Source organism: Corapipo altera, unplaced genomic scaffold, assembly GCF_003945725.1.
Source record: "Corapipo altera isolate COAL_440 unplaced genomic scaffold, ASM394572v1 1, whole genome shotgun sequence".
NCBI classification, from domain to species: Eukaryota; Metazoa; Chordata; class Aves; order Passeriformes; family Pipridae; genus Corapipo; species Corapipo altera.
The window spans coordinates 4,384,698-4,410,712 of NW_020884873.1; the positions used below are offsets into that span (position 1 = coordinate 4,384,698).

General features: G+C 37.0%; 1 protein-coding gene across 1 annotated transcript in view; it reads right to left on the minus strand.

Annotated features, from left to right (window-relative positions):
• Window positions 1-587: 587 nt before the first annotated feature.
• The window catches only part of ETNK1 (ethanolamine kinase 1), a 32,797-nt gene continuing 7,369 nt past the window's right edge, over window positions 588-26,015 (minus strand). The window contains exons 2-8 of the mRNA XM_027653774.1: window positions 22,024-22,283; window positions 21,107-21,247; window positions 19,496-19,638; window positions 13,204-13,287; window positions 11,225-11,385; window positions 8,732-8,805; window positions 588-7,566 (exon numbers count right to left, since the gene is read on the minus strand). Coding sequence (XP_027509575.1) covers window positions 7,494-7,566; window positions 8,732-8,805; window positions 11,225-11,385; window positions 13,204-13,287; window positions 19,496-19,638; window positions 21,107-21,247; window positions 22,024-22,283 — 936 coding nt within the window. The 3' untranslated portion in view covers window positions 588-7,493. The remainder of the gene's footprint in view (window positions 7,567-8,731; window positions 8,806-11,224; window positions 11,386-13,203; window positions 13,288-19,495; window positions 19,639-21,106; window positions 21,248-22,023; window positions 22,284-26,015) is intronic.

Sequence of the window (26,015 nt, forward strand, 5' to 3'; positions counted from 1 at the left end):
TACATCAAAACACAGAATGATAGAATAGTTTAGGTTGGAAGGAAAGATCATCTCATTCCAACCCCCCTGTCATGGGCAGGGACACCTTTCACTAGACCAGGTTGCTCAGAGCCCCATCCAACCTGGCCTTGAACACATCCCAGCTGATTTGCAAGCATCTAACCCTGTGCCCCTGGATGCAGAGCCTGTCTGCAGCATCACGGATCACCCCGTAAAATGGTCCCCCAGACTTAACACAGCCCCCGTGGGGATAAATTAAACTTTAGAGCAGCCCAAAATTTGCATGTTTTCCTCCATTTCCTCAATGGTAGTGATTCCCCCTGACAGTCATGTTCCATCTCATTCCTGCCTCCCACATGTTAAACTTCAGTGGTCAATGACCAAGCCTATTTAATATGTAAAACTGCAAAGAGTAAACTTCGTATAAGCCAAATACTGACTCAAAGTATTTATTTTTAGAGGGGTTGTTAATCCCAGAGAGACTTCTGCATTTGAACACAAGTCAAAAGCCTTTAAGAACTCTCAAGTATTCCAGATCAAGTCTTCAAACCTGAGGAAAGCAAAATCATCACAATATATGCTAACAGTGCAGTTAGAAACAAACTTTATTGTTGCAGTTTGAAATTATTTACACAATATAAATCTCTTTGAAAGGTACATTACTTCATTTAATCAGTGGTAGAAGGCCTTAGAATAGCTTCAATCACATTTAGTTCAAAAGAAATACAATTCACTCCAATAAATGATAAATGATGCACCTAAACTCCACGACATACAAGAAGGGTCATAGGGACTTTTTGGGGTGATGAGAGTGCTAGAAGATGACAAAGGCTCTTTTATAAATTGAGCTTAGTTCATTCACAGGACACAAGTGGACTTGTGCTTAAAAGAACACTGAATAATATGCAGTAACAAAAAAAATGACACAAAATGGAATATACTCCTAATATGCTGTGGCCCTGTGTCTGCAAGTGTTTAAAGGATTTTGGACAGCTGTGTTAAGAGGCTTAAACAGAACCAGTGACTCTAACTTGAAGTCATATTTAGGAAAGATTGGATACATTCTTGGCGCTGAGACTATTCAAAGCACTTGTGTACAAAGCAGCAGCATTAACTACCACAGACTGCATCTGAGATACAAAATGTTAAATGGAAACTTCCTATAAAAAAAAGAAATCACACACTGAAGACTGGACACATTTTTTTTGATAACACTTAAGAATTATTACTACCAAAAACTTAGAAACATTTACTTATTTTTTCCAGTTCACACTGTGTTTTATGGCATTTTATACAATATTTTTCATGTTTCTCTTTCCAAGTTTCTTTCACTTTGTGTTTTGCATGGGTCTCTATGTAGGGAAAAAAAAAAAACAAAAACCACTTAACAGAGGAAAACTGCACTTGCAATGCCATAAAAATAGGTTGGTGCAGGACCTGAAATTATTTCAGCATTTTTTGTCAAAGTTTGCTAGATTTTAAGTAACTTGTTTGCTTTCTAGATGTTCACAACATTTCCATGAAGTTTCCCTCTGTGTCATCTCTCTATAAATATCAAATCAAACATATTTGGGAAGTCTGTGAATTAAATTCCACATCAGTGGGAAACCACAACAGCAGCTCAACCATCTTACAAGGCTGCAGAAACAGCCAAGTGTAAAACCTTGGACCAGAAATTTGGTAATCTGGTGAAATCTGGTGAAACCCAAGATCCTAACGGGCTTGAGGGCCATTCCAGTCAATTTTCTGACATTTCACAACAATAATAAACCCCTTTCTTAAAGAATTTGGTGCAGAGCACCACCTACGCTATTAAATACAGACAGAAGCCCAGCACACAGTGTTGCCAACTAATCAACTACATGGGGGTTTTGGTGGGTTTTTAAAACTATTATCTTTTGAACCACTTCTTCCCTCTTCCCCCACCCCAGGTTGACCGGTTTCCTAATCACACAATCTCTATAAATCGGACCAAGTGGAAAAGTCACTTAAAAAAGGAGTGGGGGGAGAAGTGGGGGGAAAAACCAAACCAGAACAACAACAACAATCAATCAAACAATGCCTTTTCCAGTATCTCGCTCCATCACTTGGATGGAGCACCTTCATACAATTGGCCTGTGCAAACGTTTCGCACATTTTCCTCCCCACTCAAGGTCTCTAAGCCCCAAAGTGGTTTAAGCCATCTGGAATGGTGTGGTTTCTCACTGCTGAGAGACCCTTTCTTAAAGACTGTGTGTGGCTAACAGAACACCTACTTGCACAAGACCAAAGGTCGTGGCTTTTCATATCTTTCACAACTGTAGAAAACCATCATCTTGCCACCCACAGTCATAAAAAGGGGGTAAAAAAATCAGCTGCAAGACCGTTCCATATCAGCCTTGCATTTAACTCAAGGTTTGATCAAATGCTTTCTGCTCTACTACTGTGATTACAACCTGTCTGGTGTGGAAGATGATAGGAGATAGTTCCCAATTCCAGTAGTTTAGCAATCTAGCACAACTTAGAACACAGTAAATAACAGAAAATATTAACACAAAGGACACACAGACACCTCAAAACACAGACAAGGAAAGATGTGGTCAACCTCCTCTGCAAACTACAGGAAGGACTGCTCCAAGCAAGAGATTATAGCCCACTGGGTTTTAGAACAAAGTTTTATTTAATCAAAAAGTTACCCAAATTCAAGATTTCTTTTGGTAAGAGTAACAAAACAGCATTTTGTAAGCTTTTGTTAGCTACCTAAGGCTTTAAAAAAATCTGAACTTTATTTTGAAGCAAACTTTACCCTTTACAATTTGCTCTTGTCCTTAAACCATGCAAGTAAACAAGCATAAACAATACCTTGCTACACCAAAAGCTGAAGCTTGAGTTTCCATGTGAATGATTTCCTTTTACTTACATTTACCAAGCCCATCCCTCCTCTTGACTAGTACTTCCCAGGACCCTGGTAATCTCAAGTGTCACCACTGATATGCACAGGTAAGGCTGACATGTTGTACAAACTGTATCAAGATCGATTTGTCAGATGGAGTATGAGATTTGCACAGCATTTTCCAGCACAGTTAAACACCAGTGAAAAGAATAAACTAACAGCTTGAAGGGCACTATGGGGTTTAAACAGACAGTGAAAGGCAACAGTGATGAAATATAGTCAGGGAAAAAGCATTGCTTCATTGTCTATGTTTCCAAGGTTAAAGGCCTCTTCAGAAAGGGACTTCCTATACAAAAAAAATTCTGATGAGAAGTTATGTACTGACAAAACAGAATATAAATTTAGTCCAAAAAGGAAATAGTGATGGCTAAGTATGGAAAGGAAGTTTTATATAATTTATGTTTTCCCTAATGAAGCAGGGTTGTGAGCACAGGGAAGAGGGGGAGGGAATGACACACAGGGAAAATACCTCAGCTAGGTTTCAGATCATCTAAAGGGAGTACCAATAGTTCTAGCACTGACAAAAATTGACTGGCAGAACTATTTTAGTGATTTGGGTACTGAGCATAAGCATTTACAAGTTAGAAACTAATCCTAGAATAAGGCTCTATCCACCAAAATATTTAAAGTTGGGGGACTCTTATCACAACTACCTCAACCACTGTCCCCATGGGAGCACACATTTCAGGAGTGCTTCAATTCAACACACTTATGTTTTGAAGTCACCAGCATTCAAAAATGTATAGGAAACTTTTGGAAGTTTAAGTAAACAATTTTAAGAGCTTTCCCTATCCCACAGGTACTACGTGTACCTCTGATGCATGGTTTGCACTATTATTAGAACAGATTTTCTCTTAATCTAAGTACTGCATAAATTCCTTTATTCCCAGAATCATTCCCAAGAGCAAGTTGTCAAAAAAGCTAACAGGGGAAAAAAAGACCCTGGATGCCCAAGGCTATAAATGGATACCTTAACATAAAACTATTATGTTGTATTACAGGTCAATTTAACAAAAGAAGTCTGCACACAGAATTAAGATTTCTTCTTTACATCAAAATTTCTACAAAATAGGAGAGAATACAATGCAATACACAAGTCCATAAATGCAAGATACAGTACAATTCACACTAATTTACAAATGGTTATTTACACTGTTGTATATACACGTACAGTCAGACCTGGTTAATGCAAATTTGGTATGTCCTTTTAAAATGCAAAACAAGCGTAAATGAAGGTATTTAAAATTATGTGATAGGAGACTAGGTACTGCTCAGAAATCTTTAGTGTTTGGGTGACCTACGAAATCAGGCCTGGATTAGCCAGATCTGACTGCAGAAATGAGAAGAAAAAAATTCACACTATTCTGCTTTACAAAAGCAACCAGGCCACTACGGTCTATTGACTTGATGCTATTTCTGCAAGAATGCCGCTACTAATAATCCTCTTTATATTTACAATATAGGCTTAACTACAGCAAGAATTATTAATTTTGGCATTCGTGCCCTTAGCTTAACATAAAGGCAACAGAGTATCTTCTTGGCAAGTCACAGTCAAAACTACTACAGGATGTTTCTAGAGCTCAGTCATTTTTTTTGTCCTCCTTCAAATATCTTAATGTTGCTATTACAGAGACTGAGATAAATTACTTGAAACAAGTACATGTTCTCTAGTACCTAACTTACATTCAGAATGTCCTGTATTCACAGTTTCAAGTTACCTTATCTGCAATGCCATTGCAAACTACTGCTTCCAACTTAATGCACCTGCAGATATTCCTCAGCGAGAGAGAATATCCAAGTGCTACTGGCTCAAACAGATGTGGAACAAGGCTCAAGGTAACTGGCATTTCCTTTTGGGAGATGTTTTACAGTATTTCCTCAGAAATGATCACAAATTGGTTTAATCTGCACTTGTCTTGAAGGAAAGCTGATGCAAAGCAGCGTTTAAGTGTGTAAAATTAATTTCAACGTGCAAAATTAAATCTTCTACCACGACTGCAAAGTCAACCACTGTAACCTGCGACAGTCCTTGTGCTTCTTCTAAGTGGCTCAGGAAAAGCTTGGAGTATTTACTACCTGCTTCAAAGTGCTTTTACGGGATTCAGTGGAACTTCACAAGGATGAGACTGAGCTGCACTCAGGAAAAGCTTTGGTTCTGCAGAAGCAAAACTTCCACTCCTACAGTTATTGCTACTTGAGCTATACAAACAAAAATACTACCGTGGAAAACTACACTAACTCCAAATGCAAGTAGTACTGGTACCTGAAAAGGGAATGTGTCTTGCAAGCCATTGGGAAACTTGGGATCTGTCAAGTGTTGGATTTCCCAAGACCAAGTGAACTTCACTGCCTTCTTTCAAATATTTCACAAATACAAAGCAACACTGTCAGAAATAAAGCCACCGCTTGGAAGAAAATAGTATTAAAAGAGTTCAGAAATCTTTATCAGTCTTACTTCCAAGCACATCTTGCTGAACTTAAAGGAAATACATACAAGACAGCAGGGTATTATTCATCATATGTCAATAATGTCCACAGGGAGAAAGTACAGAAGATCAAGGTCTTCAGTGCCTTCATGAGCTCTAGCAACATCCTTGATAACTGCTACAAAGTAAATTATAAATGTCTACTTTAGTTATTTGTTTCAACTACAAAGAAAGTTTGTCCAGTATAGTAGCCTCCAGCTAATGAAAATGGTTACCTCATTTCAAGTTAAAAAAAAAAAATCCCAGTTCTCCCATTTGTGTAAGAATTTTTAAGGTTTTGACTGAAGAAAATAAAAAAAACCCAAACAAACAGAAACATTCAGAGATTAATATAAACAGGAGGAAAAAAAAAATCCTAAACCGTGCTTTTGTAAAAGAACAGAATGCCATTCGAAATGGTCTTTAAAAGGTGAAAATTTTTCATTCACATGAATTTTCTTTGTCCTGAATCAATCCAAGCTTTTGTAAAGCACATATGTATATACGTGTGTACACAGGATACACACATACACACACAGGAGTGTGCCATAAAGCAACTTTGAATAAATATCTTTGCTGGAGCCTGCACAACAGACTCCCCATAATATTTACTCTTCAGGTAAGTTTGTGTTTGCACGTGTACTTGCACACGCACAGACTTTGTACATGTGGGCACTTATGTGACCAAAGTGCAAAGTTTTTCAGAGTATCATCAGAGTAGAGTACGTGCCTGCCCAGTTCCACACTGCACTGGTGAGTTTGATTTTCCTGTTATGGGTTTTTTCCCCCCCACCCCACCCCCCTTTCAGAGTTAAAGCCTCTTTTCCACACAAACTTATACATTGTCCCATTAAGTAAACATTGTCTTTTCAATTCACATTTTGTAATCCAGACCATTCTTGGTATAATAGCTTTAAGAAATAAGAAAGTGTGTGTGATGATCAAAGCCCAGTTGCTCAAGTCATACACTTTTCCATACTGTCCTTCAGACTGGAGACTTCGAAAAGCAATTTGCTGACAGAAAATAAAAAAGAAACACCAGACACACCAGAATCTGCACAGCTACAGGACCAGGTATTTAAGACTTAGAATCCAAGGTTAGAAGATGACAAAGCAGAAAGATGTCAACAACACGTGAACTGTAAACCTGTGTCTTGCTCCCCAGTGCAACAGGATCTCTGCTCACTCGTCTCCAGTTCAACCTCTGTTCCACTAGATCCTACTGAAGCACATCAAATACAGACACCAGAATAGTGTTCAAATTTAGAATCAAGTTTCAAAAAGGAATACAGATTTGGAATAGTGGTCTTTTGCTTTCAAGAGTACACTTAATAAAAAAGCAGCTTTCACACAGGAGTTACAGATGGTACATGCCCTCAGAGAACCTTATGGCCACAGAACTTTCGCATTTCTACAGCTTAATGAATCAAGAAGAAAAAAAAAAATCAAAACATTAATTATCATTTCAGCAAGCTGGTTGATTCTTGTGCAAAAAAAAAAAAAAAAGAAAAGAATAGTACCATCATATGGAAAGCTACTGTTTTCTTTAAAAATAAAAAAAGGGAAAAATAAAGACAGTCCTCACCCTTCCCCCTAGTTACACTGGAGATCTCAAGTCTATTGTCACTCGTTTTGCTCGTACATATCTTAAAAGGGTAATATTCTCTGACAAGTCTTCTTTAGCATAAGTTAATGCAACTTCAATAAAACAAGTTGTTAAATGAATCCTTTGGAACAACTTCACTGTCTGCACCCAACTTTAACAAAAACTGATGAAAGCAGCAATGGAATCATGTTAAACTTATAATAAATAATTCACATACAACATATGTTAAATTACAAAGAAGGATTAAATTGCCATTTCTACAACTTTTTATAGATTTAGCAAGTTTCTAATCCGTTTTATATCAACAGCAGTACGTATGCTCTTCATATTAAATTTAACATTGAAGGACTGTTTAGAGGCATTATTTATAAAGCAAGAACCACCAAGTGAGCATTACAGCACTTCAACAAATGTTTAGCTTTTTTCCAGTATCTGTTCTCAGAAAAGATCCAGGGGTTGTCCATCCACTTGGTAAGTGTCCTCCTCTTCGTTACTCGGGAAGAGTTAACGTCATGACCTCCAGTTTCATTTTGAAATACTGGTTAAACCGAACAATTGCATACCTTTTGAAAGGGAGAGAGAGAGAGAGAGTGTGTCTAAGTTCAGAGCAGGTAACTCCTTACATGAAAACAGCCATGCTTAGGAGGGCTGGTCAAAAGACCACCGACTCCAGGACCCTGTTTCCAACACTGACCCTTAGCAGCTGCCAAAGGAAGAAATTCAGAACAGTGGATGTTTCGGTACTTCCTCACCCTACTCTCAGCTTGCAAAACAGATGCTGTTCTGGTATTATTAAAAGGTAGTGGCTGTGCTTTTAGTTGTTCTTAATGGACTGTCCAACTACATTCCCACAGAAATGTCATCTCGATTATTACAAGAATGGCATTTTATTCAAAGCTGACAAGTTTTGGGGTTCTATGGCCCGTGTTTTCCCTTAAGTTTGTCGCGCCATCTCGTGGTGACTCACGGGTACTGCTGCAGTAGATAATCAGCCACAGGAACCCAGAGTGGTCTCATTGACAAAATGACCCAACTAAGCCCAGCAAACTGTCTTACTCAGCGCAAAAAAATTCCTAAGTGGGATCTTTTACCAGGAAAAAATGACTACTTTTATCACCTCATGCAGGCCCCACTGGAGAAGTGAATTCCTCTGCTTGTTGCCATAAAAGATCATTTAAAAAATGCCAAAGACACATCTATCCACCTGAAACAGAACAACCCTGGCCAGCACCTCAGGAAACAGGGCTTAAAATTCATCAGTGTTACAAAAGTTCTTTAAAAAAAGTAGGGGTTTCCGGGATCAACACTCCATGCAATCAGTACAAAAGAGTTTGTTTACTACAAGAACCCCATTTCTTTGACTCCTTCAGTTGAAAATGTAGGTCTTGGATCTGACAGACAGCACACCTCACTGACCCACTTGGTTTTTAAGCCTTTGTCTCTTTAATAAAAAAGAGTACTCAATGTCCCAAAACGTTATGTTCCTTGCCTTTTTATACCATGAGTTTTATTCCAGGGGCACATACTAATTAAGAGAACTTTCAGCAACAAAAAGCACAGACAGCTTTTACTATCCTGTTTTCTCTGAAAGATGTTATTGTATGACCACATAGATCAGGTCTGTCTCTCAGGTCTCAGTTTCTGATAGCTGGGGTGTTGGAGTAGATGGCCTTAGAGATCCCTTCCAGACCCTAGTATTTCATGTTCATACATAGCAAGCACACTTACCCCAGAAAATCGAAGTCAATGGTGGAATATTTGGCTTGAATTAGAGCCCACAATCCCCAAAAGAAGTGGGAAGCCTGAAAGGAAAAAAATTTATCAGCGAAAAATTAACCTTGTTTCCAATCTAACATGCAGACCATATTCTCACATTGAGACAGAAAGTTATCTACAAAAGAGCACTCAAAACACAAACTTTTTGTAAAGTTATTTGATATCTCTTTACCAAACAGATTGGTAAGCAGTATTATAGAATAATACTACTGGCAATCAGAGTTACAAGTAAACCTATTGGACTCCTAACTCTCCATGTGTCATTTTCAAGAAAAATAACATTGCATTTATAAAATAGGTCACCTATTAAGCAGATTGTTGTACAACTATATAAACTATACCTTAAAAATGCACAGAAATTCAACTGTCTTATCTACTATCTAATTAAATAAATATTATTCCACAGTTATTCATATCTAGCACAAATATGAAATTCCTTTTGAATCTTAGCATACAGCCTTGGATCTCTATAACTACACACCCTTTCACTGCTGACTTGGACAAAGATAATATGCAGTGCTGCATGAAAACCTTTAACTCATCAGCCTTTACACAAACTTTTCATTTGTTCCAAACTTACTTCCATGTTCACTTCCAGGCTGAAACCATTAAAGATTTGATCATTAATATATCCCAAATCAACACGTAATGGTCACGACAGTCTCCTTGTGGAAGATGTCTCTGGACCACCCAGGTTACAAGCTACAGACTTCCAACTTCAGTGAATAACTGCTTACAGTAATTACCTAAATGGCTTCCCAAAGATTGCATGTAACACTTGACTAGGAGTTTAGAAGGCACAAAAATGCACATGCACCCAAAAGCATCTTAACATGGTAACTAATATATGTCCACGTGAATCTTGTATCTCTAGTTTAGATAACTTTGCCAGAGAGTAGCAGTTCAGCATCCATTAACTTTAGGTCATGTTTTCTCTTAACAAAGCTTCCCACATGAACTGACATAAGTGTCACACAGTATTTGAGCATCATGTGTGGTCTATAGGCAAGCCTTGAGCTGTTGTCTAAACACAACTCTATCCTCTTAAACTTTACTGTGACCATCATTTAAAACTGACAAAACAATGCTATATATTTTAAAACAGACCACCAGCCTACTTAACTGCAGCTCTAACTTTCCCAAATAAATGGGACAGTTGAGTTTAACAGTAACAGCTGACATTTTAAAAGAATTGCACCAAACAAGCTGCTATTTTCAAAGACTTGTTTAATAATCGTTTCCTTGTGAATTGTATTTCCTCACTGCAACCATTAGCTTTTGCCAGAAAGCAGAGTATTACAGTAACAGAAGTGTGTTTGGATCAGTAGGAAAGAGAACTAAAATAAGGCTAGAGTGGTTTCTTTAGACTTAGTCCTCCTACAAATAGTTTGCCATGTTATTCTTGGGGAGAAAACAAAATAGAGGCAACTTTTTTTGTAACATTTCCAATCACATCTTCTAGGCAAAACAAGATCAGGGTTAGTTGAAAAACAAAAATGATGTGAACCTCTGAAGTATCTGCTAAGAAATCACACAAAGATAAAGCTTAGAAAAAGAGAAAGACCACTTCAAACTGCTTCTAACAGTATATATCCTCATGACATTCAAAGATTAAATTTCACACCCATGTGACTTATTCTACCTCCGTGAATTAAATTTAATTTTGAAAACAAAATTAAATTTTGTTTTCCTGAAGGACAGGTCACCAAAGTCAGGTCAAAACTGAACAGGCTCCATCCTTTCAAAGGGAAAGAACAAGAGACTGAAGCTGTTACATCCAAAGTCTGCAAAAGACAGACTGACAGAGAGGAAACAGCTTATAATGCACAGAGATACTGGAGGAGCAGGAAGCAGACTCATACAGACAGCCCTCTCTCTAAAACTTCTGGGGAACCAGGAGACTGACTCCATGTGCACTTTGCTACAATTTAAACCACTAAAGGTGATAAAAAATCTGAAAGCAACCCCCTTCTTGCCGAGACACTCAGGTAAGGAAAGTTAAGTCAGTACTGAAAGATTCTGGAGTGACCTAATTATCTGCAACAAATAAATAAAAATCAAAATATCCTGGTTTTACACAAACAGAATTTTATCATCTTATTTTAAAAAGGCTTTTTAAGTTTGCCTTTATGAACTTGCTCTTCTGTCTTCTTACCACTACAAACAAAAGTTCAATACAGGCCCACCATAAGCTCTGGCCAACTCAAACTTGCCAGACCAATGAACAGTCAACAGAAATACTCACTAAAAGCTCATCTCCTCCTTTTCTGAATGCCCAGTGCTTCTTTCACTGGGAATATTCTACAGGCAATATTTAAACAGCAAGTAGAAGGAAATTCTACTTCTAACAGAAGCTTTTCTTTATGTGCCACAGCACTCAGATTAAGAAACTTGAAATTACATTTGTCCATGGTGTGCCTAATCAAGTGTTTGTTTGTTACTTACCAGTGCAAACTGATTGACTTGGACATACAGAATTTCAACTTCTTTTTCACTGACTTCTGTGCCAAATCCTTTATATTCTTTGTAGGCCTCAAGGTAAGATCTCAGCCACTGTTCCTGTAATTTTCTGTTAGGATAAAGGCTGTAGTCTACCTCATTTACTCCTAGAAAAGAAAAAAATACCAATTAGAACCTTCTGTAGCCTAAAAAGACCATTAGAAGCCCTAAGTACCTATCATTCTTTCTTGTGCACCTGTCTTTCTAGTGCCCAGCTGTGTGCACTCAGACATTCCAGGGTAAGGCTGTGATTTTTACAATATGAGATTCCCCTAAATATTCATTCAAGAAAGCTCTTAAATAATTAGAGCTTACAATTCTCTATGTTTAAAAGTCCATTACTAGACTACTTCCCCCTTCTCATCCCAACACACAGGCACAAATTGCTGTAGACAAACATCAGCACTTTTACTTTGACCTGACTTTATCAGTTACGTGTTGTCAAGAATTTCCCCACACACAAACCAGTGTTTTCAACATCTGATTTATGTTTTCAGACCTCAAGTCTAAATGTAGGCCAAGATTCAACAACTTGGGCTTTGAGAGAAGCTTCAAGAAAAAGTATTTGCAGTATGAAACAAAAGCTCTCAAATATATCAAATATTACATATTTTGTAGGAAAAGGCACTTGTATGCAACAACATCCCAAGCTGAGTCCAGATGCATATCCAGTTGTCACTAAGCTCATGTCTGAAGAAAATTTACTACAAATCTGTCTCTTTCCTCCACAGGGTTTGGTGGAATTAGAAGCCTTATCTCTATAACCCCTTTTTATCCTGTTTTTCTTCCTATACTGGCAATGCTTAGTCACAGGCCATAGGGGATCTGGCAGGAGTCCCAAACCTGGATCACAGCTCACTCCCACTATTACTCCCCAGGAATTTGGGAATTCTCCCCAAGTCTTATACTATGAACAGTGCAATCCCCTTGCACCTAAACTCTTTTGTGTGTCAGATCTTCTCAAATTTACCTTCAAAACATGATTAAGATTTTTACTGGATAGAGAGTTAAAGTGAAGCACAACCATTCTTCATAGGTAAAAAAATATATATATCTGTGCATTTAGACTTCTTACTAATGTAAGACTTTGAAAAGTGCAAGACAAAAATCAAATGCTCCCAATTATACTTTGTATAAGAATTTAATTTGCTTTCCAAATATTTAAATTACCAATTATACAACTTACATTCCCAAGTACACACTCTGATTTTTTTAAGTTATCTAAACTTCACATAGTAAAAATGACTGGTAGATTAATGCTCCTGATTTCACCACACTGTGCTTTCCATCTGCACTAATCATTATGTAGGTTTTCGCTGCTGTCCCATGCTCTGAAACACCACAGTACACACTTGAGGTTATTTCTCCCTTATGGAGTAAATGGAAGGGGCATTCACTGAGAAAATTTGAGCTAGATAATAAAGGAGTCCACAAACACCTCATTCCTGAAATCCCACCTTTTTCCTATGACAGTCTCATCTTTACCTCTCATTTTAGGACAGGGCAAGTACTTAGTACACCCATTCAAACAACAAAAAAAACCAGACAAGCCTGACTTTTGGCATTGTGGAACCACACAGTATTCTCAATATATACCCATGGTGTGATATCCACAGAATTTCATTACAGTCAGTTGTCTCTGCTGTGTCTCTTCACAGAAGGACACTGGGAAAGCTGTGGGTTCTGTATTTATCTAGTTCTACCAGCACACAGGACATGACATTGCCATTTCTGGCTTGGCAGAGCTGCAAAGGAAAGGCATAACTGGCCTGCAAAATGAGACAACATATTCTGATACCATGAGCTGACAGCTGTAAACATGCATTTAGATAAACAGACAAAGAGAATGTGCAAGAATGAGGTAGTTGGGGGGGTTTTTTATTCATAAAACCAGTCAAACTTCACCTCAGAAATCCAGTTCTTACCTGCAAATTCATTGAAGTGATTTCCAATGTCATAAGCCAGGTAGTTGTATCCAGAGTACTCATAGTCTATGAACTGCACATCACCTATGTGAGAGACAACAGCAACAACATCAGAGTTCAGACCAAGTGAAGTCACAGCCCTAATCCTTTGGTGTCCTTTGAAGATTTCAGGGAAAAACAAAACAAAACCAAATCATGCACTCATCTTTCTCGTGCCCAGTTCTGTGCACTCAGACATTCCAGGGCAAGGCTGTGATTTTTACAATATGAGATTCCCCTAAATATTCATTCAAAAAAGCTCTTAAATAATTAGAGTTTAAAATTCTCTCTGCTTAAAATCTGAGCTTAAAATCTGAATAGGAGAATTTCAATTTTAACTTCTACCACATGAGGGCACCCCTTACCCTCAAAATAAGGAGTAGCACATTCTTTATTTAAATTTTATGTAGAAATAGCAGATCAATTTTCCCCTGACTTAAAAAAAAAAAACAACAAAGTTTTGCTCATTCTCACACAAATGTGAAATCATAGTGTACTAACACGTTGCAACAAGGCTGATATTTCCTCTAACACATTGATATTTCCTGCTTCCTCTAACCACACTTACAAAGCAAGACTATTCTTAACTCTTCCTTTTTTTATCTAGCTTAAACTGGTCTCAAGAAACTGTCAGACAGTCCTCAAGTCCTCAAAACTATCAAACTACGTAGTATTATGTAAAAAAAGGTCTGACAAAACAGCAAAACACAGCCCCAAATATTTTCAAATTACTTTTACCTGTAGTGTAACCCAGGAAAATGCTTCACTTAATTTCTACAGCACATAAAAGTCAAAATATTAGCAAGATAGAGTAGGTAAAACTAGAGCTCTTGTATTTTAATGGAAACCAGCAAAATGACTAAAAACATCAGAAAAGGAAGCAACTGGTAAACATAAGAACTTTGCACTAGAACATCAAGAACTAAAGTCTTGCATTTCTCAACTACTGTGCTGAATAGGTAATTTTCACCCTTCTCCCTCTCTATACCCATTCTTTTGATGACTATCTGCAAACTTAATTAATAAAAACATCCCTTTATTACAAAGAGCAATTTTCTTAACATGACTTAAAACATCTTACAGATACCAATGCTGTCAGAACTCCCAGTAAAAAAAAAAAAAATCACGAACAATGTTAAAATTAAGTACATTACATACATATATTTCCTAGACTACGGATTTTAAGTGCCTAAAATACTTCCTCCTTAAGATTTAGGAATATCATACATCTCAAATACAATAGTTTCACCAATATCCTGACCAAATTAGCAGAGAAGAACTTTGTTAAAAGTGTTCCTTCACATGCAGTTCGGCTTTACCGTATTTGAAATACTAACACATTAATGTTTTCCAGACAGACAAATACTTACAATACTGCCACAAATGAACTTCTGCCACTGCCTGACTGGCAAATTCATACATTTATTTGCTCTTCCCACCAGTTCTTATTGCTGCTTTTCAAAAGACACACCTCTAAGTTACAAGCCAGTCAAAATACACAGCCCAACCCTGGTTAATATTCTGCTACACAACTGATCTCCTGAACCCCCAAAACACTTCATATTGTCTGTATTTATAGAGGGTTTTTACTTCCTTCCTGACATAAAATTCAAACACAGTAGGTAAAATTCTGCTTGTAAAATATGGATGTAAATACTTTAAGTTTTTTCATGTGCAGATTACACCTAGAACATACCCATGGTGCTACGATGGATTTTTAATTCAATCCATGGTTAGTTAAAGCTAACATTTAAAAAACTCACTTCCAGATATAAAGAACATATCATACAACCAGAAATTTAATCTAGCAAGATAAAGTTGAAGCTGTTACTAGGCACGTGTCCTATGAGGAAGTGAATGTGAACAATGAGATAAGCTTTCAGCCAGTGCAACACAGCACGGTGCACGGCACCACAAGGCAGCAACAACGGCATACCCAGTCTGAAGCAGATGAAGAAAATTTGGCAAACTCACATTTGATAAGGCAAAAGTTCAAAGTGAAAAAGTCTTGTATTTATACTGATCCCTTTCAGACTCATGCTAGTGTGGAACTCAACCTTAAAGTTAATTTTTGCACGAAGGCTCAAAATAAAGATGCACAGTTTCTTCTGTTAAACTGAAAGAAAGCAGAAGCTTTAAAGTTTACTGCTTCATAAATGCACAATGCATATAATGTACCAGTTACCTTGTTTTAGAAGAAACAGAAGTTCTCATTAATTGCTTAAATAACCATAATACTAGAAGTTACTTTTAAGATTTACTGCAGCTCATATGAGAAAGCCACTTCTCAAAAATACAGCTTACTTTAATGGTTTAGCAGGTAGCTTTTATTCTGAAGCTTCTAATAACTACCAAGAATTTGTGCATCCCATTGATATCCCTGGGAGCAGGCAGACCAACAAGAGGCACTGCACTTAGACATGATTTAAAAATAAGCTCCACCATCTCTCTGGAGAAGCTACTGTTATCAACAGGAATAGATACACAAGAGTGTTGAATACAGCAAGCTGAAACATGTTCCTTTCTTCCAGGGATCTCCTAGTGCAGACAACATGCAATAAACTCTACCAAAACCACAGACAGATACAAAACGGAACATATGCTGTGTTCTATATCCCAGAAATCAAATTTTAAATAGACCAAGTAGTAATCAAGTAGATCTCCTCAAGGTACTGACAGGTAGGAGCATGATGACACCTCTCTTTCTAGTTGCTCTTCCCTTTTAACGGTCTAATAAGGGTAAGCACTTCCAGGGTGCAAGTCCTGGTTGTAGTTACCACAGCTGGATGATGTATCCCGAGTTCCATCCCATCCTGCTCATCAGGTGAGCCAGAGCCCCTAAAAGACAGCTTCAAAAACAATGATCTGTGCTACAAACATACTTGACAGTTCGCAAACGGGTCATATACCCAAAAAGAATAATTTTAGCTATAAATACCCCGTAGAGCTCTGCAAAGCAAAAGTTTTTAGATCAAAACTAGAAGCCTTAAACGTACCTCAGTCTTCAGAAGCACTGAGCACCCACAGACTCCTACCAAAGATCATAGAAAACATTGGGTAGGCAGAGGGAATAAACAGAACAAAACCAGCCATCTACCCACACACTTAACTTCCTGCCAGGTGATTTTCATATATTCAAAAAGAGCACATAAAGATACAGACAAAAGAATTCTGATACATGGTCTTGTTGAATAGCAAGTATTTGAATACTCTTAAAACATCATGTATTTTTGGAAACTCCCAAGTCATGTTAAAAAAAAAAAAAAAAAATAAAATTTAGGAGCATCAGAACACAAGGTCTATAAATAAGCACTACGAAGCATCAAGCCTATTTTTAGTATTCTTGATGTCAAAATTGTAATTAAAAGCAATGTGAAGCTCCAAGCTATATCCTTCAAAGAGCAGACGACAGTGATAATTATAAGTTATGTAAAGTAACACTTGCAGATTTTCATATCCTGAGCGACTGAGAACGGACATTAACAAAACAGCAAGAGGCAGGATTCTCTCAGCCACAGCAGGAACAAATTCAAATCAGATGAGTGAAACTCCATTAAATGAAGTTAGCACTCAACATGCTATTCCAGTCTCATAAATAAAATGTAAGGACAGGAGACTGATTCCTCTTAAAAGCAGTATGTGGCACAACTGATTTTTTTTCAAGTCAGAAAACTTAAGGTGAAGTTAATGCAGAGGACAAGCCTAAAGGAAAGCCCTGGGACAAGCCATATTCTTTTAACTGCATTAGACATGAGTCCTAATATCTGTTGATAGTCTGTAGCTTAAACACATACACATCCCCCATGGTGGGCAAATTAAGCATTCACAAACAAAATGATAAATGCAGTGTTGCTGAAACAAATAGTTTTTGTTCATGCCAGCTTCTGAAAAGCCAGACAATGCTACCAGCTTTGCATAAATTTTACTGAGGAGTAAAGAAAAAAAAAAGTAGTTAATACAGAAGTTCAGTTCTCTCTCTTATTTCCAGTTTAGGGGCACCAAGGTCTTTTGGATTCACAGAAGCCTTTCTAGATGGAAGAGTAAATTAATCAGAGTACAGCATCACCAAAGCTGTTAACTACTTTCATACAGTTTGATGCCATTTATAGTGAAGCACATCTTTAATGATTCTATTTTGTGCTCTTGCAAAATTATTTGGATACCAATAAAAGGTTTTGCTCTGCTAAACAGAATTTAAGCAACACAATACACACATTTCTTTGCAGTTAAAACTCAGCTTCCACTTTCTGCTCTGTGAAAAGTGCACTATATGAAACAGCTTTCAAATGACAAACATTCTTTCTACAGATGGCACTGAGGTTTGGTTAATATGAAAATGGTACCTGCTGTACCCACATTGCACAAGTTTTACAACAGTACATGTGCAACATTCAAACATAAGTTTAAAAATATATTTATTTCATATTTCCAAGTCTTCCCCCCACAGCTGTTTACAGTTTGCTTGAAGCCAAAGTAGTTTACATGCCTCCCTCCTCCCCACCTTGTCCCCAAACTCTAAACACTCACACACTTGTTACTGTAGGATTGCTCACAAGTGAGGCACTGCTGGCATTGTTTTTTCCTCCATTCTGTTTACAAAAAGAAAAGCATATAGCATTTGTTTTTCAATTAGGAACTTTAAGCCTATTGACCACGATAGCAAACCTTTTAAAGGAATTCCTCGGATTTTTCTCTTTTTTGTTGTGTGGTTCTGCTACAAAAAGCAACTATAAAAATTACTTTTACCTCAACAAGTCTGTTCTGGAATGCTACAACTCAAGGTCGTTTCAGCAATAATATAACCCACACAGTAAAAATAGATTTATTTTTGGTACTACAGCATCACAACAATGCATGTAAGATCACAAGTCAAATTTTTTTGTACACCTCTCATGTTTTTCTCTATCCTCTTTTTAAGCAGGAGCTATAACCTATCATTGAAACTAAGTAAAATCACTGAAGCTCGGTACTGAATTCTTAGAATTTAAAATTTATGTTAATAGCATTGTAAAGGTATATTTGTATATATATGTATATACCAATATAACTAAAAGTACTAGCAACCCCCTTCAAAAGCGGTATTACTCAGAGGGAAACTTGTATACAAATCACCTGAGGAGTTCATTTCCTCAATTCACATGCATCCAATGCAGATATGATGCAGAAATGTGCTAAAAATATTTGGCCAATTTTCATACTAGAACCAATTCCAGCTTACTTTTATTAATTTTTCTTTAGAACTTAAGGCAGATAAGTTTGATGGGTCAAAGACCAATAATAACTGGATGGAGAAGGCTTTAGTTCCTTTCAGTTATTCACCTCAACACTTTGGGCTTACATACCAACAATCTTACCCAACTAGCACAAACAAATACACAGCTACTAGAAGGAATACCTCACCCTCACTTCAAAAGAAAACTTATAATCTGATTAGTTGGTTGCACTCAGCCAAGCTCAGCTATTCGAAAAGGGAGGAAAATTGTGCACTTTTACTGCACAATGGTCATTTCAGCATGACAAGTTTGCCTTGTTTGTTTTAATATCTAATTAATTCACCTAGTAACTGAACCTCAAACCACTAAAATCAATAAACTGTGGGTTTAAAACAGAAGCTTTATACATTTTAATAACACAAATTATGAGTTAAACATATTATAAGAGAACCAAAAAAGTAATTTATCTCTGCCAAGATGTGTACTGCCTACAACTGTTTAAATAAAGTATGTACTTATGAGAGAAATTTAAGATGTCTATCTACCTACTGCAGAAAATAAATTGAGCTACTGAATGTAATATTATATCTCACTAATACACTGCATTATGAAAGGGTATTCCCACAATCACAAACTGGAACAAAATACATATTACAGGAGACAATCTTCATGTTATTTTCTATACTTGCATGATTTTCTTTTCTTCCAAAAAGCCTTATACAACCAGAGTAGAATTAAGATCAACAGTTACATATTTTGAAGCCTAGTCATACAGACAAGCTGGGGATTAACAAATTCATTAGTTCATTAAAGAAAAGCAAAAAAACACTGACTTTCTTCCTCTGTACAGTAATATACAGATCAGAATTAGACTAATTAAGCAACTTAAGTCTTTGCAGAGGTATCACTACCATTGCACTGGGTCTTAAAAGCTCAAACTGAGTTCACTTGAACAAGTCAGTAAAACAACACCACTGATGCAGCACATATAATTACAGCACAAAGTCAACTCATTACTCACTGTTTAGTTCAAGTCCTACCTCGTTTCTTGTTGTAAATAATATTCTTACACAACAGGTCATTGTGACAGAGTACCACTGGTGATCCTAAATTTGACAGTCTTTCCTTCATCCAGGCCATCTCTTCCTGAAGAACTTGAGGACTTGGAATGTCACTTAAAAACCTTTTTATGTATAAGAAGATTGAGAGTTAATACTTAGTACTGTGTGTTCCATATCAAGCATCAAGTATTCTTCTTGCAAATAATGCAATGGACCCTCTCCCAAATCAGGGCAATCATTGCCTTAGCAGTCAAATTATGACAATTATTTCCCTCTGTCCTCCCCAGGAAAAAATTCTATGGAGATTATCTGTGCTGTAAACATGACAGCAGTCCAAAAATCAGGAGTAAAACTTGAATACGGTCCTGCACATTTTAAAGGAGCAAAGGTTAAGTGTGTTATTGCACAAATTTAATTCACTTTTTGCTTATGTTACATTACTTCCTCCAAGAGGAATATACAACAGTATGTACAGAGAAAATTAACATCAATTTCTAGTCTAGTCTCAGTAAATATACTTAAGTAGCCATTTTATCTCCGAGAGTTTCCATTAACTCCTCATGTTTTCTCAGTTTTCTTAAGAACTTTATGTTGTAAAAGAAAAGCAACTTTGCTAAACCATTCTTTAATTACAATGCAGCAAGAAGGGCAGCTGGTATCAGTGACTTCAAAGTTACATGAAGAATGTTTTTAAGCTGGAATCTGCTTATTGAGTGATATGAAGTTCGACAGTGTGCAAACACTTGCAAATTAGTTTTAGCTTAGAAGTTGGATCTCTCTGAGAAACATTGTCTTCAGCCCAAGCTTTAGATTACAGCAAGAAATTTTATTTAGGTTAAACATTGCTCCTGGTTTTGCCATTCCTCTCATCCCAATCTCCCAGTGACTAACAGTAGAACCCTTTGGAAATATTTTCACGCTTTGTGAAGCTCCTAACACCCACAGTTTGATTTACAACTCGACAGCTATATTGAGATGCTAAAATCAAAAAATAATTAAACCCTTAGACCCAAGTTATACAACTGTTCATAGTCCATGATAGTAAAAGTCTAGAGTGACTTGTGGATACCTTTTCCTCCACTGGAAAACACATCAGGAGATCATCTTATCACTCGAACTAACCTTAAACTAGTTTTAGTGTTATGTCACCCAATTTTGGAACAGATTTATAAGCTGAACACATACAAAACAGATGAGAGATGGAGGTTAAAATGGACAAGCAGTACTCCTGTAATCCCAGGAAACAGGTTTTTAGTATTCATTCCAGAACACAGGTCTCAGTTTGAGATTGATGGTTCTCTTAAAGCTGTTGAGGAAAAACTACCTGAAGTAGGTGAGTTGATGTTGGTTCTTTAAAAAGAGCAAAGGAAACTACCACTATTCAAGTATACAATCAGATGAAGAGCTATATGTATATACACACAATGTACCAAATTAGTTAAAACCTCTATCATATTTGACATATATACAGCTACTTCAATATACAAGATGCAACAAAACACAGAATTTTACAGAGTTAAACCTTTTTCTTAAATATTCATCTACCCCTTAACCAGAAGGATCGAAAAGTCAGGAAAGAGAAATACCCACCTTTTATTTACTTCCTCATCTGCAAATTCTGTGGGTATGAGAGAGAAGTATTTCCCCATCTTCAGCCATAGATTAGATTTAGGGATCCACCCATTGTGTGCATGAATAGTATGGATTTTAGCAAGCTGTCTAGCAATGAGTCTGAAAAACAGAAGTTAAATTAATGTTACAGTCAATGTATACCTGACAGACTATCATATTTTTCCTAGCAATACAACAACAATATATTTAATTGAAAAATTCTAAAAAAATGCAGCACAGGAATTCAAAAAGGGTGTGAGGTGTGAATAAGAGCAACACAGCCATAGGGGAGCATCTTTCTAGATTCAAAAGGTAATTAGCAACACTACCTGTGGGAGGGGAAGGACTGGAATTCCATTACAGCACACATACTTCTCCTGCATTTACAATCTACTCTTACTTACCTTTAGAAGAATTGATTCAAATAAGCTGCCCTTGTTAGGTAAATACATTTCAGTGCACACATGAAAAACTAAAACCTTAAGACATTGACACTTTTTGTCCCAATGGAAGACTCTTGGATCTATGCACAAAAGGAATGCATTGGAAACAGAGGTGAAAGTACTTGCCATAACAAAGTCCAGCCCCCTAAAACTCCACCATGTTAAATGACCTCTCTAATGGTAATGAACATTTTAAATACTACAATAAACATCTCTAATGAGTACACAGTGTTCTGTGGAGGCAGCAAGGATCTCTTGTTCAGCACTGAAATACTATAAGAGCACAGTGAGTTGTCAAGAGTGTGAACATCAACTTAGTGCAGGCTTACAGAAATATTTTTTGCCTGCTCATAAACTGTGCTTGAGACGCTTTAGGCCTGACGGAACTCCATAAACGCATAACGAAATTCTGAAATTTTAAAAAAAAAAATAATAATAATTTAAAAAGCTTACCTGAAAATATCTGGATTGCACACATGCTCTGGATCCAGTGCTTCTCCCTGCATGAACTCGTAGCACAGGCCATTATTGAAAGTACAGTACAGCTGGGGTGCACAGCCATGGGCCTGCAACACACGGAAACTCTTCACTTCCTCATCTCGATCCACCAAGAGCTCGGTCTTATTTCCATAGATCCGAACTAGAACGACATCATCTGTTATGTCACCAACGTAGCAGCCAATTAATTTATTGGTGATTCCATCAGTGAACAGCTGAAAAGTAAAAATAATGCATAAGCAACTTAGATCTGTGTTTTCAATGTGCAGGGGGAGAATGCTGGGTTACTCTTTAGTTCCTCAAACAGAAATGTTTACTAGATCAAGCCTTAACAAAAGAAATCTTTAAGACAGAGGAATATTGTGAAAATTGCAGGGATTTTTATCAGTAATACACAGAAATAGAAAAGGACAATCTGAAAACATGCTACAGTGAACTACAGAAATGCTACACGTAAATGGCAATGTTGTAAAATGAGTTTCCACACAACCACTCTAAAGGACCATGCCCAGAGAAGGGCAAGGAAGCTGAGGAAGGGTCTAGAGCACCAATCCTACCAGAAACACCTGAGGGAGTTGTTCAGTTTAGAGAAAAGGAGTCTCAGAGGGGACCTTATTACACTCTACAACTACCTGGAAGGAGGTTGTAGTGAGATGGGAATCAGCCTCTTATCCCAGGTAAGAAGTGGTAAGACAAGAAGAAATGGTCTCAAGTTGAACCAGGGGAGGTTTAGATTGGATATTAGGAAAAATTTCTTCACCAAAAGGGTTCTCAAGCATTGAAATAGGCTGCCTGGGGAAATGGTGCAATCACCATCCCTAGAAGTGTTCAGAAGGCCTGTGGATGTGACACTTGGTTTAGTGTTGGACTTGGCAGTGCTGGGTTAATTGTTGATCTTAGAGGTCTTCTCCAACATGAATGATGCTATGAAACTGATTTTTTAACATGGCTGAAATCAAAGCCCAACAAAGCACCAAGCCTAAAACAATATGAAAGCAGCCATCAATACAGGTAGCACAAAAACAAGACAAATTTGATGCACTTCAGAATTTCAGTATCTGTCAATTAGTAAACAATTAGTAAAAAAGATACTTCTGGAGTTCTCAACTAGTCCTTTTAAAAAAAACAAAATTCAGGTAAGAAACAGTCCAAGTTCAGTGTTTCTCACCTTCCCACCAGCCTTTCAGGTTTTACTGATTGCAAACAATTCCTGAAGTCACTTTGGCTCCACCACAATTTTGAGAATTCAATAATTCAATTCTTGAAATTCAAGACCTTAGCCTTAAATACCATTCCAAATTTAAAAGCTGCTGACAAGGCCCACTATCTTCCCATTTTACTTCATAACTGGTATGCACCATTTAAAAGGTTTAAAGAGCATTTTAGGTCCTTAGCATTAGGAAGTACATAAATGCAATTTAGAGTCCTGCACTTTACTAGACTTGGACCAGTCTTGTCAGATGCCTGAACATACTGAAGACAAAGCAAGTGACTTGCTACAAAAATAAGAGCAATATTTGAGAATTATGTTTACATCTAATGACAACCTACTCGCTGCCTTTCAAATAATGATGGAGGTATAGAAACTTCACATTCCCAGATAGGGAAAGGAGGGGGTGGACAAAAAAAAACAAAACACACAACTCCCACTCTTTAACTGCCACTTCTTTCACATTTGATGATAACACCTAAAATAGTCATTAGACAAGTTGAACTCCTGCAGAGGCTGCCTGGCAATCAGACTAGATCCTGAGCTACTGACTGGGCTCCTTGTATCCCATTGCATGTAGTCAGGCCTTTGACATCACTCAATGCCTGCAAGGGTAACACAGCAGTTCTTAATCTCCCACAATCTGGGACAGTAGAAAACAGATGTTGGCTACTTTCAAACTCTTTGCACTCTGCCAAATCGGCCTGAATGGTTAAGGACTTGCTAGATGAGCATTAATCATATTATCTTCAGCTGTTAAGTAAGTGACTGAATGACAATATTCTCACAACACCACAAGCAAGAACACCAATGCTTTCATACCTTCTCAAAGTCACATGCAGTCTTCAGTAGTAAAGAATTTTAAGTCAAGGTTCTCACAGCAATTGTAATTTATACTAAAGTCATATCTCTTTTATTCTGTTGCCCTCAAAACCCTAATTAAAACTTAATTCAGAAAGAATAAACTCTCCCATAAAACATAAAACAGCCATTCAGGACCATACAGTAAAACGTGCACAGCAAGAATTAGCTTTAACTTGGTTAAAATACACAGCTAGACAGAAACATTTTCCCTTTGTCCTGCAAGTTTTAACATCTTTCTTTAGGGAGTGCTTTCATCATTAATTCTCACTTAGTTGTCACTTCTGATATATGCCAAGAGACAACTATTAGAACTTTTTCAAACTATGCAGGTCCATGAAGCTACAACCAGCTTTAATTTTAAGGCAACAGCAACACTGTGTTCGGGGTTTTTTTAATTCTTAACTGTAATTAAAAAAATGAAACCTGTTAATCAGCATTGGAATACTAAGTATTCGATGACAACAGGTTGAATTCCTTATTTCCTGATGTCAATCGAGACATCCTTCAACATGGCTTCTCCCTCAAGCCCTAAGTGAGGCCCAGAACAAAAATACAGACAAATGCAGTGATCTGCTGCATTTCAGACCTGATATTGAACCCTAACAGTTAGTAAAAAAGTATTTTTACTAAAAACACATGTCAACAACAAGCAACTTCTGTACAGACATCATCATCCCTTAAAGACTTGGACAGTTGGGGTGCTGACTTTTTTTTATTATGAATTTTGGGAGTTTTTTAGTTTAGTTTTTATGTTTGGTTTTGCCTTTTTTTTTTTTTTTTAGGTAAAACTCAGTTCAGAAACTTTGGCTCTTTCTTCCCTCCTCTTCAAGAGATAGCCTTTATTTTGAAAAGTAAAGTAGTATCACTCAAACACAAGTGACAGCTTATTTCCAAATCTCAGGGGTTTAGGGAAATCAAGCATAAGGAACAATTGTTTTTGAATTACTAAAGAAATAAATTCTGAACTTGGGTGAGATCTCCCTATTTAGGAAAGACAGGACTTTTACAACAGAAATGCTGTGGTTCAGCTATTACATCTTGTTTTCCTCATCAATGTGATGAGGTGAACAGACTCACCAATAAATGCAGAAAAGGACTAGGGAAGCTTTAGTTGTCATCACAGACAAGAAATATCTCAAGTTCCTGAAGAAAAATGCAGAATAGCAGAAGATAGGAAGGTACTCCATTTTCTTGAACAGTTACAAACCCTCCGTCTTGCAAAAGTAGCTTCAGCAAATTACAGAACTTTGATCCAGACATGGAAACCACAAATTCAAATAAACCTGCTTACAAAGCCTCCTTGACTGACTCTAAAATTAAGACTTCACAATTTATGGGTACATTTTATGATTATTATTTTAATAACTCAGGAGACAAGAAATGAAAAATCTTAAAGCCTTCATAGCAACTCAATGCTAAAATGTTCATCAAGAAAACTGTTCCACTTAGTACCATAGATACCCAGTTTGAGCAGTGCTACCTAATTTGAACAAGCAGTACTTAAATATAGTTTTTACAAGTATGACTTGTAAGAAAAATTGCTCTATGAAAAAAGACAGGGACTTAAAGACATCAGAAATACCAATACTACCAAAAAATCCCCAACAGGTGTTAGTAGTGCTGACGCAAAGATACAGTAAGAATTTGAGTTATGATGTTGAACAGAAATTTGCTGGGCACTGCACAGCTTCTTTCACAGGTCTATTATCCCCTTAAAACAAGTCTCATTAGTGCTAATAAAAAGAAATCTGCAACAAGGAAATTGGACTCCCTCAACTGATAATTTAGGAACTCTACTTATTAGCATCTACTTGTAACATGCTGCTACAACTAATTATTTATAGCCAGGAGGATTTTAGTTATTCCTTCTTTA